The sequence below is a fragment of the Gigantopelta aegis genome, chromosome 6 (assembly GCF_016097555.1).
Source record: "Gigantopelta aegis isolate Gae_Host chromosome 6, Gae_host_genome, whole genome shotgun sequence".
In the NCBI taxonomy this organism is placed as follows: domain Eukaryota; kingdom Metazoa; phylum Mollusca; class Gastropoda; order Neomphalida; family Peltospiridae; genus Gigantopelta; species Gigantopelta aegis.
Window position 1 is genome coordinate 12,572,062 of NC_054704.1, and position 18,772 is coordinate 12,590,833.

At 36.0% G+C, this 18,772-nt stretch overlaps 1 protein-coding gene across 3 annotated transcripts in view; it reads right to left on the reverse strand.

The window, feature by feature from the left end:
- Positions 1-388: 388 nt before the first annotated feature.
- LOC121375878 (tryptophan 2,3-dioxygenase-like) overlaps positions 389-18,772 on the reverse strand; it is a 38,483-nt gene continuing 20,099 nt past the window's right edge. For all 3 annotated transcript variants that reach the window (XM_041503561.1, XM_041503562.1, XM_041503560.1), the window contains 10 exons: positions 15,794-15,862; positions 14,495-14,556; positions 13,878-13,953; positions 12,538-12,645; positions 11,176-11,286; positions 9,603-9,659; positions 5,130-5,172; positions 2,799-2,936; positions 1,975-2,068; positions 389-787 (listed from right to left, as the gene is read on the reverse strand). In XM_041503561.1, coding sequence (XP_041359495.1) covers positions 661-787; positions 1,975-2,068; positions 2,799-2,936; positions 5,130-5,172; positions 9,603-9,659; positions 11,176-11,286; positions 12,538-12,645; positions 13,878-13,953; positions 14,495-14,556; positions 15,794-15,862 — 885 coding nt within the window. In that variant the 3' untranslated portion in view covers positions 389-660. The remainder of the gene's footprint in view (positions 788-1,974; positions 2,069-2,798; positions 2,937-5,129; positions 5,173-9,602; positions 9,660-11,175; positions 11,287-12,537; positions 12,646-13,877; positions 13,954-14,494; positions 14,557-15,793; positions 15,863-18,772) is intronic.

The window sequence follows — 18,772 nt, forward strand, 5'->3', positions numbered from 1 at the left end:
CCCCTAGAAATTTCATCCCTCCTGTCTCGTCTGTAGGACTACACTGAGATCATAAAGTCCAATCTTGCATAGGATAAACTATTTTAGCTATACAGGTGAAACCATAATATTGATATGATTAAACACTATTTTAGGAACAGAGAAAACAATAATATTAATATTAAAGGGACATACCCTAGTTTTTAAACACTAACGCATATGTTTTACTATTATAACCGTTTTTGATAACTTAAATCATACTTTACTTACATTTTATTGTTTACATTATAAATTTCAATACATTCGAATTGTTTTTGGTCATCCTGGTTTTTTTAATATCACAAAATGTATTTCTCATATTTTTAAAAATGCACGTGCTTCTGAGAAGTAAGAGTTTTGGAGTCAAGTTTTAGTCTATTTTTAGAGGGTATTTCACCATTTCAAAGTCAGAGACTCGTGTTTCACTCAAATGTAACTTTATCAAAATGTGTTATAGGTTTGTAGATTAACTAAACTTAGGGTATGCCCCTTTAATTAATACACGTAAATACTAATGTACACATAACATGAATGTGATTAAACACTATTGTTTGTACACACCAGACGCCATAATATTGATATGATTGACCACTATTTTAGGTATATAAAGAATAGCAAAATATTTATGTGATTATGCTGTTCTCAGGTTTGGCTGTTATGGGCAAAAGCAAGTTTCTGCTTTAGTGTCTCAGGAAGCTGTGGGTAGTAGACACGTGGCATCAGGTAGGTGGGCATGTTGATGAGATCAGGAAATATGGCGTAGTTGTCGCTGAAAGAAAACAAAACGATGCAGTATAATATAGATAGTACTAGCCCTAATAAATTAGTGCTAAATGTGAGTGTCTGTTGTAAAAAAAAAAAAAAATTGTTTTATCTCGGCAAAACGTATGCAGTTTTATTTCTTTTATGCCACTGTGTCAAGTAGCCTTGTGCTTGAAATGTGTATGGGGAACCTGGAAAAAAGTACTCAAATGCTATGTGTAACTAGCGTACTCATAGATGCTACCCTTTATCTCTGAAATGAGCAGCTTAACCCCCATAGTTTCTGATTTACTCTGATTTACAGTATGATTAAAATTAGCTCTACTGGTCTACCAGTAGAACTAACAGCATTATGTGGACTCCCATGTCCAGGTGACATTTCATCCATACTCAAAGAAAAAAGTTAAGCACCCCCAGATATGATTACTTATATAATATTTGCATGCATTGCAACTGAATTTGCAATGACGATTCTGACAGGCATGGCGTTCCATAGAAAGGATGAGATCGTGCAAGCATGACAATGGTGTCACATCTCATCGTCGCGTGCAGTATGGGTGCATGCCCAAATTGGGTATTTAACGTGGCCATCTTGCACTGTTCGATCATTATAAGTGAAGATGAATCGACGGAGAATATCAATGGATCAAAGATCACAAATAATCGGCATGCGTAACGCAGGAATGACGTTCAAAGCCATCGGCCGTCAGCTGGGGTACCACTACACAGTAATTAGCAGACTCGTCAGGAAACATGCCGTAACCAACTCTGTGAAGGATTTGCCACGGTCAGGTAGACCTCGTGTGACATCAAACCATGGAGACGTAGCACTGGGGCGGCTGGTACGGCGTCTACCGTTTGCAACAAGCACAGCGCTGAAACGTGAGTGGCTGCCCAATCGCCAGCTCTCTACAAATACGGTGAGGAACCGCCTCAAACTGTTGGGATTGGCGTCCAGACGAGTCATCAAGCGTCCCTTACTGTCAAAACGACACAAACGCTTACGTTTGGCATGGTGTCTAGCACGGCGAGCGTGGAATCTGAGAACATGGAGAAGGATTCATTGGTCCGACGAAAGCCGGTTAATTAATAATAATAACCTCCACCTCCAGTTGATGACATCTTCTAACACCTATGACTCGAGATTACACTTTCAACTTGAGAGGTCGTTAAGTGAACTGTCTTTTCTTTTACCTGCAGGTAGAGCGAAGGTACAAGTACCCAGAAGAACAGTATCCCACGCCAGGTTTTTGGCCGATCATACGATGTACCATCGACACGTGAGTATCTGAAACAAGAGTTATCTTAAGCCGTTTAAAGGTGCATGCTCCAGTTGCATGTGTAATACTTTGCTAATTTTAGCAAGTATATATGTGATAAATAACTACAAATGAATGGATGCTACATATTAGCTTTGAATATTTAAATTCTAATGTGATACCACTCTGCGTAAAATGTGGTTTTCTTAAGGTTTATCGACGAAAAACATAAAATACATAAAATATCTTCATTGTATATCCATTGAAATACTAGAGAGTTATTTTTTGTTGTGGATGGAATTCAATTCGAATTCTGAAGTCATGCTTTAACCTGTCTGTCACCCTTACTGGACTTGGCAGTAATATTAATAGTAATATAAATTTAAAAACAGTAGTAAAAAAATATTTTCAAATGTAATTTTACAAACTAATTAATAAATATTTTTGGTTATTATAGAACTTTCAGACTTTAATGTAATTCTAACCAAATATAATTGAAATGACATCTTATTTCTTCTTTGAAATCAATTCTAAGTAATATAGAATTTTATGTGACCCCTAAGTCATTATTAGTTACAATGTTGAAAGAACCTCGGAAAGAGCTACTTTCAGTACACCAGTCAACCCATCTCTCCACTTGAGCACCAGCGTCTATGTTTGATTTACACAAGTTCGCAAGATACTTAAGTTATTAGCTCAACATATGCTACATTGTTAAAAGGAGGAAAGAGCAATTACCTGCAATAGTAGTTAACCTACCTCTCCACTTGGCCATTAGGCTGTCAACTTCCTTGAGAAGAGTCAACATTTGAAATGGTTGATTGAAGCGGGGTTCTTCTCGGTACAATGATATCATCAACGCTCCCGTCAATGCTTTTGAACTCATGCGGCGATGTTCTAAAGCAAAAATCGCTGTTATATTAAAATACTTGTAGATGTATAAACATTGTATCATTAATGTGTATAGACATGGACATGTTCATATAGTAATTACACATACTTGAACATAAACACATCTTTCCAAAATACATATATGGTTGTATATTAACATATCTATTTACGTAAATACATATACGTATCTATACCATACATGTCTATTCATTAGTATATAGGCTCCTATACACCAGGAGAACCTAGTTAATCTGAATAAAATAGTTTACTTAAAAGTGTCCGGATTAGAAAATGTGAGTCTTAATTTCTTTTCGCCTGTGGCGATATTAATTGTTTTAGAAGGCCGTGTGCAGTTCCAAATGCACTTAGCCCAGGTGGGCAACTTGTTACGTGATACCTTTGCGCGACGGTTGTCGAGCTGTACTTCTATTACACACCCAGCCCAGGTGCGGAGCCATGTGGCCAGTAGTTACGTAATACCTCCGCGAGTGCGGTTTTTACAACCGTGATTTGGCGACTTGGCATCATTGAGTCTGGCGATCTAAGAGAAAGATATGCCGTCTTGGTCGCTGTGGAAATTCAGATGATACGTGAGGTACCGCCTTGTGCCCCAGGCGATATTCGCTGTCTCTGAGAGTTTTGAATAAATAGCTAGGGTTTTAGAGATATCGGTTCGCGCCAAAATTCCTTCAAATCAAAACTGCGCACCTTTTCTCTTTGGCATATTAACTGCTCCATTCAAAATTCCATAGCAACCACCACCCACCCCCGCCTGCTACTGATCCTGGTCGGACTACTGGCGCTCCCTTGCACCTGCCAGTGCAGGCGGTCCCTCCTCCCCCACCCCCAACTTTCTGTCTTGGACGACAGAGCTTGCTCCGCAAGCACTTGCGCCCACGACAGGCGTGCGCTACAACAGCTTGCTCTGAATGTGCACGTTAAACCCTATGACCTGACCTGAGATATCGGGCAGAAACATATTGGAACGCTTCCAGGGAACGTTCGTCCGTTTGGACTTGGTAAATATCATTTCTGCTCTGTTGTATAACCTTGATGTGATTGATGTGACTTTAAATATTTTAATACTGTATTATACCAATATTATTTAGACGGTGCTGCCGGTCATCTGACGCAGTAAACTGTAGGCTAATCGTTCTGATATATATATAAAGCTTAGCCAGTCATCCTATAGGACCTAGGTAAACTGTAGGTTATTGTCTTTATTGTGATAGGTACCAGTATTAATTCTGTGTTACAAGGTTACTGAATGAGTAGTAAGGGTTAATTAAAAATTAACCAGTTAGGAATAGAGTTGTAATTCCTTTATTAATTAAGTTCTCCTGGCAGCGTTTCTCAATTATCACACGTATGGGTGTTGTGTCACGGTGAAGTGATTAGCATATTGTGTAAACTAGACACCTAGAGATTTACTAATTAAGTGATCAGTTCTGGGTTGTTATTATTTGTTGTTGTTAATTAACTACTGCGGCAGTACATTTGTCAGCGTCGGTTAATACAGATTCCAAAGAGTATTGTGTTTTTGTTGTGTTTTCTAGTGAACTAAACGTGCTATAATAATATATACTTTATATAAGATCGTATCTCTGATCATACATAGACGAGCCACAAGCGGGTATAACCGCCCGTTACAGAGAGATCTAATAGATATACAGTTAGGAGAGATATTTGGATAATCGTGTTTCATCCAGTTACGGGTATTGTAGGATCCCCGTGACAAAGAGTTATTTCCCTTGAATGGCAAACTGATACAATATCCAGCAGCGTATCCAATAAAATAACACAATATAATTTTTTCATATCAGATACTTTCACAATCTGACAACTTTGCAAATTAGATATAAATTAATCAGGTCACAACACTACGTTTATTGTCATGTATGCAAATGTACTACGGCGACACTCCTGTCTTACTTTTCTTAATACGAGCGTTCACAGCGGAATTAGGCGTACGGGCTCCCATTATGGTAGGTGGGGGGGGGGGGGGGGGGGGGGGGCAGGCTGGCCCACGTTTTACTAAGTGATCTTAGCGCTAAAATCACCTTATATCTGTACGGTAGCTAGGTACTAAAGGTTATTTTAGTGCTACGGTCGCTTCGTAAAACGGGGCCTTGATGTTAAGGATTTGATCCAGGTCATAAAAGTACGCAATATATTTGATATACTTGATTACAAACAAACCTGTTTTTTTGTCAACATCCTCAAACATCACGTCTATTATGTCCTGAAAAATACAAACGAAAGCTTTTGCTTTGCTGGATATTTTCTGTATGCATGTCATCAGACATGTTCAAAACGTATTCTTTACCACACTTATTCTATGTAGCAAGGCCGTGCGTAGTCTATACTAATTACAGGTCAGTAAAAACAAAGAATTAAGGAACAATAATACAGGGCCCTCTCCACGTAAAACAGATGACGTCACAAGAACTGACGTGTTTTATCATTCATCCAATAAATGCTTTAAGACAGGTATGTTAAAGGCTGTGGCAAGTACTGTTCTGTATATTATATGAAAAGGAAATCTTGGGGAGCCATTTAAGAAGTACTTCTTTCCGTTCCTATTTTGCATTAAGACACACGATTTTTCTAAAAAAACAAAACAATCCAGGACAGCCACTTTACATAAAGAGAGGTGCAATCGTTTAAAAGAACACCTGCATTCTTCAAAAGATTCCCCAGAAACGACAAGCGCACAAGATATTACATGTCGTCTCCCCCCCCCCCCCCCCCCCCAAACAATAACATTTTAATTTATTGTATTATTTTATTCAACATAGGATGTTCCGAGGCACTTCAAATTCTGCCTGAATACAAATCCTATAAGTATAGAGCCTATGACTGATTACCGAAACTGAGTGGGGAAGGAAAGTAAACTGTGGTGTGGTACCCTATAGTCCACGAGCCAGACCAAACATGGGTACCATTGTTATAATTGTTTTTGTACACCTAGGACAAAACAAAAATGCATGATGAACTTTCCAATAGGTTAGCTTTACCTCGTTATCAAACTTTTAACATTTATTATTCATGTCGTCAAGAAATCAGTTAAATCCGTGTTTTAGTGTTTACTAAACCATTTACAAACTCGGTACCCATAATATTCTTTGTAGTTTTTGCATATTTCGTAAGTACTAATTAAGGATCCGAGAGGTGTAAATTTGGCATCCTTAAGCATTTTTAAATAATCAAGATGGCGTACAAGATGGCTGTCAAAGGTCTCACTACACAGATCACTTCCGGGTGAGAGTTCATTCATCACGGTCCACTATAGTTCCTAACTGTGACACATGTTATGGTTCACATATTCACTTCTAGGAAATGGTGAAGAATTAAAACAATATGTATGTTTAATGGTAAGCCTTCTGGCTGTATTTTGCCCATGTTATTTTGTAATATTGTGCATCGACCTTTTGGGACATGGGTATATAGCGCACGTGACAGCCGGAGTGAATCGATTAATGAACCACCTGTTCGGACCGGTACTACAGCCAGATGCGGTCATATAGCAAAAAACTGAGACGGAAATGTTCTCAATTTTGCAGTGAAAATAAATGCTTATATAATGTATGTTCGCAATGGTGTATGTTGTTGGTGCCAACGAGAACCCGTTCTATGGGCAATCTTCACTTGAAGTTGGGCAGTTTAACATGGGTTTCAATGGCAGATGACATCTGTGCAGTGAGACCAAAACATAACTAAAAACATCTCCAATACTTTATGACGAAACTGTTGACAGGGGATAACACACCAAAACGGAAATTGTGTGAAAAGTTCGATAACAACTTAGAGTTATTCCCCTTTTACTATCGACTGAGGTCGGTAATTTACGCCACTGAACGTTCATTTGAATTCGTACACGTAATCGTTTCGATGATCTTCAAACTTAGAAATAGAGTCCAATACGCTTTACAGCTTATATAAAAATAAAGTATACATACCTTGTGTTTATCAAAACAAGGTTAGCAGTGTGAACTATTTGATTCATGTTATGCAACTTTATATGTATGTCTAGATATTTTTTGGAGAAAGGATTGGTTACCCTTGTGACGGAACATGCGCTTAAATTTGTTTTCGCCTGTGGCGATTTTAATTGTGTTAGAGGGCCGTGTGCAGTTTAATTGCACTTAAGCCCAGATGGGCAACTTGTAACGTAATACTTCTGCGCGACAGTCCTCGATCGGTACGCCTAATACACACCCAGCCAGGTGCGGAGGCCATGTGGCTAGTAGTTACGTAATATCTCCGGTAGTGCTGTTTATGGCCAGGAGATTGCTCGCGGTTGGCGACAGCCAGACTGACGATCAGAGAGAAATATACCAACTCTAGTAGAGGTGAAATATCAGATGATAGGGGAGGTACCGCCTTGTACCCCCAGGCGAATTCTGTTTTATAATAAATAGCTAGTTTTTAGAGATATCGAGGAGAACGAAAAAGGACGGCTCCGAGGGAACGTAGTCCGTTGGACTTTGGTAAATATTTTTAATTCTGCTCTGTGTATAACCTTGATGTGATTGATGTGACTTTAAATATTTTAATACTGTATTATACCAATATTCTTTAGACAGTGTCTTCGGTCATCTGACGAAGTAAATCGTAGACTTTTTGTTCTAACATTATACGAGTATTTGGTAATATAAAGCTTAGCCAGTCATCCTAGACGACCTAGGTAAACTGTAGGTTATTGTCTTTATTGTGATAGGTACCAGTATTAATTCTGTGTTACAAGGTTACTGAATGAGTAGTTAGGGTTAATTAAAAATTAACCCGTTAGGAATAGAGCTGTAATTCCTTTATTAATTAAGTTCCCCTGGAAGCGTTCCTAAATTATCACACGTTACTGAACGAGTAGTAAGGGTTAATTAAAAATTAACCAGTTAGGAATGGTGTTGTAATTCCTTTATTAATTAACTTCTCCTGGAAGCGTTTCTCAATTATCACACGTGTGGGTGTGGTGTAACGGTGAAGTGATTCGCATATTGTGTAACTAGACACCTAGAGATTAACTAATTAAGTGATCAGTTCTGGGTTGTTATTATTGCTGTTATTAATTAACTACTACGGCTGTACATTTGTCAGCGTAGATTAATACAGATTCCAAAGTGTATTGTGTTTTTGTTGTGTTTCTAGAGAACTAACGTGCTATAATAATATATACTTTATATAAGATCGTATCTCTGATCATACCTAGACGAGCCATACTAGGGTTTAACCGCCTGTTACAGAGAGATCTAATAGATATACAGTTAGGAGAGATATTTTGATAATCGTGTTTTATTCAGTTACGGGAATTATAGAATCCCCGTGACAACCCTTAAAATGTAGCAGTTGATTTCATTGTTTCTTAATTATTGTTTTAAGTGATATTTTGGAATCTTGGATTCATGTTGTGATAAAATGTATCTGTATTACAAAGTGAATACCAGAACTGAAATGTTTGCCATATAGAAAACCCTGTATTTGAAGTATAAATTATTCTTTGGGGAATATATGTAGAATGTAAGATATGGCCACTTGGCGACTGTTTTAATGGCCATCTTGGATTGAAATGATGATGCAATATGCCAGTTAGCAAGATGTCATTATAAATGAATACCTTGGCCCATAAATTTTATTCAATAATTAGAGAATAACTAACGAGCTACGAGGAATTACGGGTTATTTGTCCCGAGTGAATTAATGTTGTAAACCCGAGCCTCAGGCGAGGGTTTTACAGCATTAATTCACGAGGGACAGATAATCTGTAATTCCTCGTAGTGAGTTGGATATTCTCTTTATTACCCATTGTCAATCTTTAACGATTTTAAAAGTATATTTACGTTCTCGCTGCTGTAACAACTAACAAGCTCTACCAGCCATAACAATATATTCATACGCGCCGTTACCAGTGCACACCCAACAGTATCCACCAAAGAACAGTTCCAAAAAAACCCAGTCAAAATAATAAAATAAAAACATTTTTAAACATTTGTTCATATATTTTGATTTTTAATTCCGTAAATGTTCGTATCGTAAAAAAATATTTGAAGTTCGTAGTAATAGTTTGACCGATGAATGGAATCATGAATGAACAAAAAATAGTCCCAGCAGTATGTAATTGCCAATCAAATCTTGTCTTTTTAAAGCCAGCCAATCAGTGATTGTAGAAGCAATCTGCACATTGTGCAGAGATTGAAAAAATATTACCCCGTATATTTGAGCCCATATGGGTAATAATATAAAAATATCTTCCCAGTTGATGTAAAATGGAATACATTACGATTTCTTTGTTATAAATTACGATTTTCTTATACACTGGCGGCCATCTTTGATTACTATTATGTCGCAATGCCTTAATTAGTTGGGAATAGTTCAAAATGAATTCCTGGTGAATGTTGACTAGTGAATTTTAGTTTGTGCGATTAAAATAGCTATATATTGACAAACAGATTAATACAGAGAAACGTCATTAAAATTTTAGAAAAATACCCCCTCTCTACCTTAATCTACTCTGTAGAAAAGTCCATTATTCTGTTTTGAGATCCAGATACATACCCCTATCAAAACAAAAAAAGCAAAGTTAAGTTTGGTGACCTCGGATGGTACCAAATGGTCAAATTTGGGGTCTCGGCTCATGAACTACTAAGGAAATGAGAAAATAACTGTCGTACTTACTGCTTGTTTATTGTATTCTGTCATCATCTTTTCCTTCCTTTTAGCATCACGTTCGTTCTACAAATAAAACAAGATATTGCCACCTGGGAATATCAGAGATCTATCTGACATTATTAACTGTCTATGAAATAATTGCATTGTACACCTGGAACCTTGGCTTCCTGATTATACAATAGAGAGTAAATGCCCTGTTCATTCAAACTGTCCGTTAGAACCCTGTTAGTTTCAAGTTGGGATATGTAGTATCTCCTTTTTAAAAATTGACACTGTTACAGTTCACAAACAAACATTAATAAATACATCGAGGTATCCCTTTAAATTCCCATCATACATCCATTTACTTCTGTTATATATCCCTAGATGTCCTGAACAATTAAATTGTGATTTGAAAAATATGAAAAATTCTTGATTTGAATTGTACATGTTGATTTTCTTTGTGCAATCAATAATGAATAAATGGATGCTTAACAACAACCCAACACAAAGAAAATCGGCTATTGCAAATCAAATGTATATATATACCTATATGAAAGTCGATACGAGCATTTAAGTTATGTGTTTCACTTCATGTTGGATTTACTATAGTTTGACACCCAATAGTCGATGCATTTTTCGTGCCGGGGTATCGTTAAACATATATTCTATCTATCTATAAGCTATGTGGTCAAAAGACAAGAATATGAAAGTATAGTGAATTTTACTTAAGTAATTAAACCATTATCAAACTGTACCTAAAACAACATAAAATATTAACACTACAGATCTAACATTAGAAAAGAATAACATTATATATTGATTGGGAAAATATATATAAAATTGAAAAATTACAAAACAAAAAAGTACGTAATATCGTCTGTCCTAATCGTAAGGATGTGCTGTACTATCGGTATTAGCAACATATGATTCAAAAGATTACAAAATACACATTACGATACATCCTAAATGTATCGATACACATGGTAATATCTAAATCTGTAACGTTGTTACTACAGATCGCTCTCGTTCATTTGTATTCCATATTCGTTGTCAGTCGAAATCCCGATTTGTTAGATGCGACTGGTTTTCATAATGTGTTCAAAGATGTGATGAAAGGAAGCGACTGCCATTATTAAATAAGCCTTAGCACACCGAAGTGATCAATATGTGTAGTGTTTTATATAATAACCTCAAACTTGCATCATGTATTATCTTTATTTTGTTACAAGCCTCCCTTAAAATCGGTCGACTGTTGAAATAATCTACAGTCAAACCAGTGTTAAGCAGCCATCAAAGTCAGTATCAAAATGTGGATTTTTAAGACGGGTGGTTGCTTAATACAGGTTATTTTATACTATATTAGTTAATTTGGGAAAATAAAAATGTTTGATAAATGCAGGTGGTCGCTAAAGCAGGTTTGTCTCTACTATAATACATATTGTGATAGGGAAATCAATGTCGCGATATACAAATTGTCAAAATATCCATCCCTACCTAATTGCTATCGATAGGGCACTATGTGTTACAAGACATTTATTAGTAATTTTAGTTTGAAATTCTTTTGTATATTTTACTTCTAATTAAGCTAATTACCCACCATCGCCGGGTCGAGTATGGTGTCTTTAGTCCACTTCAAGAATGCGTTCTTGTAGCTTTGCAAAATGTCAAATCCGTGGTCATTTAACACCGGTATATTTTCCAACCATTTCTGAAAAACATTTACAGCGGCGTTATTAAAAGAAAGAAAGGTTACAAATGTGCCAAAAACACATAAATAAAAAACCCACGTGTCAGATAAAAGGAAGGAACGGGTTTTTTTTTATTTAACGACGTACTCAATATATGTTTATTTACGGTTATATGGCGTTGAACATAAAGCTAATGACCACACATATATGAAAAGAGGAAACCCGCGGTCGACACTTCATGGTTTACTCTTTTTGATTAGCAGTAACGGATCTTTTATATGCACCAAGCCACAGACAGGATAGAACATACCACAGCCTTTGATATACCAGTCGTGGTGCACTGGCTGGAAGGGAAAATAGCCCAATGGGCCCAAAGACGGGGATGGATCCCAGACCGACAGCGCATCAAGTGAGCGCTGTACCACTGAGCTACATCCCCCCCCCCCCCCCCCCCCCCCGTGTCAGAAGATGCCAGCAATTGTATTGGTGTGCTGGAGGGACAGGAGTCGGTTATTTAAATAACAAATAATCAATTCCGTTTGTACTAACACTATGTCATGATAAAATATTGATGAATTATAAACTATATTGTTATATAAATTGGTCGGAATAGAACACCAAGAGGCCTATCGGCCAATAAAGCTCCGCTATTTAATTTTCAATCTTGTCAGTAGCAAATTAGTAGAGACCACCGGATGTTAAATTTTATTTAAATTTAAACATTTAACAGAAATTCAAAAATATCTCCGTTTTAGTTTGCGAAGACTGCTCTAGAGAATTATAATACCAAGTTTCAGAAAGATACACTTTTAAATTTTCAGTGTTAAAATTATATTTAAAATTATAAAATGTAAATAATTTCACAAATTTAAAATTTCCAAAATATCTCTCAGTCTGTGAAGCCTGCCCCCGAGAATCATAATACCAAGTTTTAGAACTATCTGATTAAAAGACTAGTATAGAAGATACTTAATTTTAATTTAATTTTTGTAAAATTTAATAAACGTTTAAAAATTGAAAAATGCCAAAATATATCTCTATTAGTTTTTGAAGGATGCTCCATAGGATCATTGTACCAAGTTTCAGAACAATTCAATCAAAACTGTACGAGAAGATAGACTTCAAAGGAAAAGTTGGCGGACGAACGCCGGACAAATTGGTATCAGAAAACCTCCGTTGACGACTGTCATAGCGGAGCTAAAAATCGAAATATGTTGGACATTGTCTTGGTGAGTTGAAGATGACATCGGCAAAATGTTGCTTATATTTACCTCTACCAGATCCGCCAACGACGGACTGTTGATACTTTCTGCCAGAATGGTTTTCGATTTCTCGTCTATAAACTCGTCTTTGTATGCATCTTTATACCTTCTGAGATCCTAAAACAATAATACATTCAAATGCGTCAAAGCTAAGTTTTGACAGGGTAGTGGACTAGTAGTTTATTAATTTATAAAAAAAAATAAAGACGCTCGGATGAAAACATCACACAAAACTCGAATACAGTTCACATACTACACAGAAAAACAATATTCAAAACATGTACGCTCCTAAAAATGAAACAGGATTATAGCATGCAAATTAAACTGTCTTAAACAGGTGTTATTTACCTCAGGATAGGCTTATACGCTACTAATAGTTACTGTGTAGGATCCAGGATGGGGATGAGAGTGTCAGAGGTACCCAGTCGTGTCAAATATCGTGATTAGTGCTTTTCGGTAACAGCGGTAACAAAATGGCATGAAAACCAAAAAGTTGATAGGGTTTGTTTTAGGAATGCCTACAGCTACAAATCGTGATGACTATTAATGTGCCATGTTTTTAGCTTTTATAAACATACAATTCTTCCACAATGTACACTAATGTATCTCCTAAAGTGTACAAATTTGATCACTATTTTATCGTTCAGATCTGAAATGTGAACGACCAAACCATAATACGTGATCATGGCCGTATTTCTGCACAATGCGGAGTCGAAAGGGCATTTAGCAAATAGTGGTTGATTTTATGAATATCTAGCTAGTGCCACGTCTATAGGAGGCAACCACTCCCGAGGAGATCCTTTACTGGATATTTCTTGCATAAAGAGGACTGCCATTCCAATACTAGTTTACTAAATCAAAACTAGCACAGGTCAGAACTCACTGGAATAAGTATAGCTGTGATGACTCATGAATCACTATAAAAAAAGTTATTATATCAGGTGTTCGCGAAAGTTGAGCATATTCTGCACCACCGGTAGCACCCGTCATGAATACTGCCACCACAACTGTCAAGTCCTTTATATAAAACGATGAGAAAATAAATGTGCAAGAGATGCATCAAAGAAATGAAACAGCTGGCGCTATATTCAACAGAGAAAGATATTACGCTGTCCTATATAATATAATGTAACTGTTACATTGCTACTAAATATCAGAATCACGTTGGGGATCGAGGGCAGTACTTCTCTCCTTCCCCCATCATTTCAAATTCTATTCGATGGGCAGGATGAAACCAATTAATAATATTAAATGCTTTTTAAAATAAACGTTTGTTTTCCCCAGATGATGTCAGATCCGCCACAAAGTCTTCATAATTTGCTACAAAGAACTAAACATATTTTTATTACCTCAACAACACCCAGTTTATTTTCTAGACATCTGAATTGTAGACTCTGAAATCCAGAAGCTGGTTTTAGGTAATATCTGTAAAAACAAACAAACAAAAACACATGAAATATTCCTTATTATCTGTCGTCGGTTTCAGTAAATCTATATACATTATTCATATTATTTTGGAAATTCAAAAACTCATTTATTAGCATCCAAATTAGAATTAATCAAACATAGATGCTAAAAGAACAGAACCAACCAGCTCAAGGTATTGGTGGTTCGAGATAAACACAAAAGCAGCTGGTGATGAAAATTATGCCATAGAGCAATTTCTTAATCTCAAAGTATCCTGGGTTTTTTGGATAACAATGTTCGAGATAACGACGTTTTACTGAATGTAACTCAAGAATGATACATTAGTATATGTACGGCTTGGTTGGGGCGAGTAAAACCACTACACTAACTTTGCTCTTACTTACAACTAACTGGACAGAAAGCTTAGATGCAGCTATGTCCTAAATCAACGTACCTATTAGATATAATTTAAAAATTAAATATATAAATGATTAATAAGTATTTTATAACATGCATACGTATAATTTTTACATTAAACATAAAATTATTTCACAATTACCTGAAGTCCATGTAGTCTATTGGTGTCATGGTTTCCAGAATATGAAACTGCTCAATTATCAACTAAAAATTACAACAATAATTTTTCATGTTTTGTTAATTATTAAAGTAGACGGAAGTAATTAAAGTACAATCATGTTTTATATCATAATTATAATAAAACGCTATTGAAAACATTTCTATTCCATTAGGATTTACATGTTATAGCTTAGCGCATTCGATGGCAAAATTGGCTTTCGTAAACCAAAAATGTCAAATCGAATTTTCTATTACAAATACTTATGGTCAATGTTTGTAATGTAAAATGCTTTTGTGAAACAATATTGTTTATTGGTTTCACACTTCACTACACAGTATCTACTACTATTATTTATAAAAAGCAATTTCATGAAATTATAAACAAATATTATGTAAGTACAGACTATCTGCGCATAGTCTTGCAATCGAAACTGGAAGATATATCAATACTGAGAAAGAGGATAAAGTATGTTAACATTGTAATATGAATGCTGTTGAAGATGAGTATGTCCTTTCTACAATACTATCAGATATAGGTACATAAAACGATATCATTATACCATATCATCCTTTTTTAAACTAATACAGCTATTCTCTATTACTAAATGGAAAGCAGTTAATAACACTGTATAAATATGTACTAAGGGCAACCACACAGAGACATGATATGTAAATGGAATGTATATACATACTCTTAATGATATTGATAATTATTACTACTTTTTATATTGGATATTTTCATCACTTTCCATACAATGTAAATTGTTTTCCCTTTTAATGAAATATGTATTGTACATGTACACGGTTATTTAATATGTGTAATACCTATGAACTGTATGTTTACAGCTAATAAAGTATACATATTTGTACTAAATCTGCGATCAACCAAGGTCATTTTCTGACTAGACAAGCTTTCGTCATGTGTTAACCTGATATTTTGATTCGTCAGTCGCTCGTGGTGTTTGCGTCGTAGGATCAAACCCGCTTGATTACTTCCTGTCCCTACCAATGTCCCACGACTGGTATATCAAATCCGTGGTATATGTTGTCCTGTTTGTGAGAAAGAGCATAAAAAAAACCTCGCTGCTGTGGGAAAATGCAGCAATGTCCTCTGAAGACCACGTGTCAGATTTATCAAATGTTTGACATTAAACAGTCGATGATTAATTAATCAACGTAATCTAATGATTAAAACACACATACGCACACACACAATGCCGCAGTATATGTTTTGACAGGCCCATGGAAATGACAGAGTAAAACAAATATATATCACACATGCCTTAAAAATGGCCGCCACCCGACCCAGTCTTCTCACGATGTACAGCATCTTGCTTTCAACAACCTCGAACTGCGAAACAAACACGAGATAACAGCTAATTGATGCAATTAAATTGTAATACTCAAACATGAAATGACAACTAAATTAATAAAGTTAAATTTTAATACTCAAAATCAAAACAGTTAAGTTGACATTTAACTTGCAATACACAAACACAAAACAACAGCTAACTGATACAGTTAAATTGTAATACACAAACACATAATAACAGCTAATTGATACAGTTCAATTGTAATACACAAACACGAAATGACAGCTAAATTATACAGTTCAACTGTAATACACAAACACGAAAAAAGAAAGCCATTTAAGAAGTACTTCTTTCCGTTCCTATTTTGCATTACGACACACGATTTTTCTAAAAAAACAAAAACAATCCAGGACAGCCACTTTACATAAAGAGAGGTGCAATCGTTTAAAAGAACACCTGCATTCTTCAAAAGATTCCCCAGAAACGACAAGCGCACAAGATATTACATGTCGTCTCCCCCCCCCCCCCCCAAACAATAACATTTTAATTTATTGTATTATTTTATTCAACATAGGATGTTCCGAGGCACTTCAAATTCTGCCTGAATACAAATCCTATAAGTATAGAGCCTATGACTGATTACCGAAACTGAGTGGGGAAGGAAAGTAAACTGTGGTGTGGTACCCTATAGTCCACGAGCCAGACCAAACATGGGTACCATTGTTATAATTGTTTTTGTACACCTAGGACAAAACAAAAATGCATGATGAACTTTCCAATAGGTTAGCTTTACCTCGTTATCAAACTTTTAACATTTATTATTCATGTCGTCAAGAAATCAGTTAAATCCGTGTTTTAATGTTTACTAAACCATTTACAAACTCGGTACCCATAATATTCTTTGTGGTTTTTGCATATTTCGTAAGTACTAATTAAGGATCCGAGAGGTGTAAATTTGACATCCTTAAGCATTTTTAAATAATCAAGATGGCGTACAAGATGGCTGTCAAAACATAACTAAAAACATCTCCAATACTTTATGACGAAACTGTTGACAGGGGATAAAAAAGTCCGACGCCCGTGCCAAGTGGAATGTTCATGTCGGGCAAGTAATTTTGTTAACTGCATATGCCCGATTACACGTGACTAATGTAACACTTAAAGCTTATTTTCATTTTTTTTACAAATCTCGGTAAATCCATTGGAAAGTAAAGTTTGTTTTATTTAACGACGCACTCAACACATTTTATTTACGGTTATATGGCGTCAGATATATGGTTAAGGACCACACATATTTTTTTTAGAGGAAACCCGCTGTCCCAACATAAGCTACTCTTTTATGACAGGCAGCAAGGGATCTTTTATTTGCGCTTCCCACAGGCAGGATAGCACAAACCATGGCCTTTGTTGAACCAGTTATGGATCACTGGTCGGTGTAAGTGGTTTACACCTACACATTGAGCCTTGCGGAGCACTCACTCAGGGTTTGGAGTCAGTATCGAGATTAAAAATCCCATGCCTCGACTGGGATCCGAACCCAGTACCTACCAGCCTGTAGACCGATGGCCTAACCACTACGCCACCGAGGCCGGTACACAAACACGAAATGACAGCTAAATTGATACAGTTCAACTGTAATATACAAACACGGAATCGACAGCTAATTGATACAGTTCAACTGTAATAATCAAACACGAAATGACAGCTAAATTGTAATACTCAAACACAAAATGACAGCTAAATTGATAGAGTTAAAGGCATACTGTCACGGATTTAAGGACTTTATTTCTCTAAAAATGGTTAATAAATAAAAAATACATTAATTGTTGGAAACCAAATCTAGCTATTGCATCACCTTAACTGAACGATGATGGAGTGAAATCCATGTCATACCTCTCAGCAGTTTTAATTTTTGAATTATGGACCATTGCCATAATTCAATTATTTTTACAAAATGTCATTAAAGGTAGGGTCAACTCAAACAAGACCCTTATGTGTTGGAAAGATGCATACCCGGACCACCAACACATACTGACTCTTTAGCAAATGAAAAATGCGTAATTTTAGAGTTAATAAAAAAACATGATTATTCCTGTTAACTGGGGGCAGCCATTTTGTTTCGTTTTTGTGACGTCCGGTGGGATAGCTTGGGGCGAAGTGACGTCAGCCCCTGACCATCTTCTGTATGTACAGTGTAAACAAAAGCAGTAATTTTCGACAAGGCGCTTCTCTTTGATCAACCTGACTTGTAAAACAGCATAAATGACGTAATAATATAATAAATTATTTAACTAAATATATTTCTAGTTGCATTAACGGTACAAAATGGGGTTATAGTATTTTTCTCTGTTAAATAATCCAAAGGAAAAATGTATACTATTAGGCCTATTGATATGCTACGTTGGAGCAAAAACGAGAACCCACGATACCCAAGTGATAATTTTCTTTTCTTTGGGACTATGTAATTGGTCAGTTCTGTAGTTTTGGATGGAAAAGTCTACTTAATCAATAATTTTACAGAACTATTTACAGTAATAAACCATGTCCATTACCATTTTAGGGACGACAGGTAATATTCCACAATACCGATATGTATCTTTGTGTCTAGACAGCGTCAAATAATTGGCTCGTCTGGTTACCAATCAAATACACACCTGCCAATCAGGAATCACAGGTAGAAGAAACTAACAGCATAGACCAATTAACTAAGAAAACACTCCGTGTATCATTTCAATACGTAGGTTAATGCATCGACAAAACATGGTTAATTATTTCGACTTGTTGTGTAGCCACTTTAACTGGTATTTTATTTTGTGTTGAAAAACAAAATATATAGTGCTGGATATACTTATTGCTGGCTTACTGGGATTTGTATTATTACAGAACATTGCAGTGTATGACTATTTATCATCCCGCAAAAACCAGGTAGATTGTGTTTCTCTAGTTCT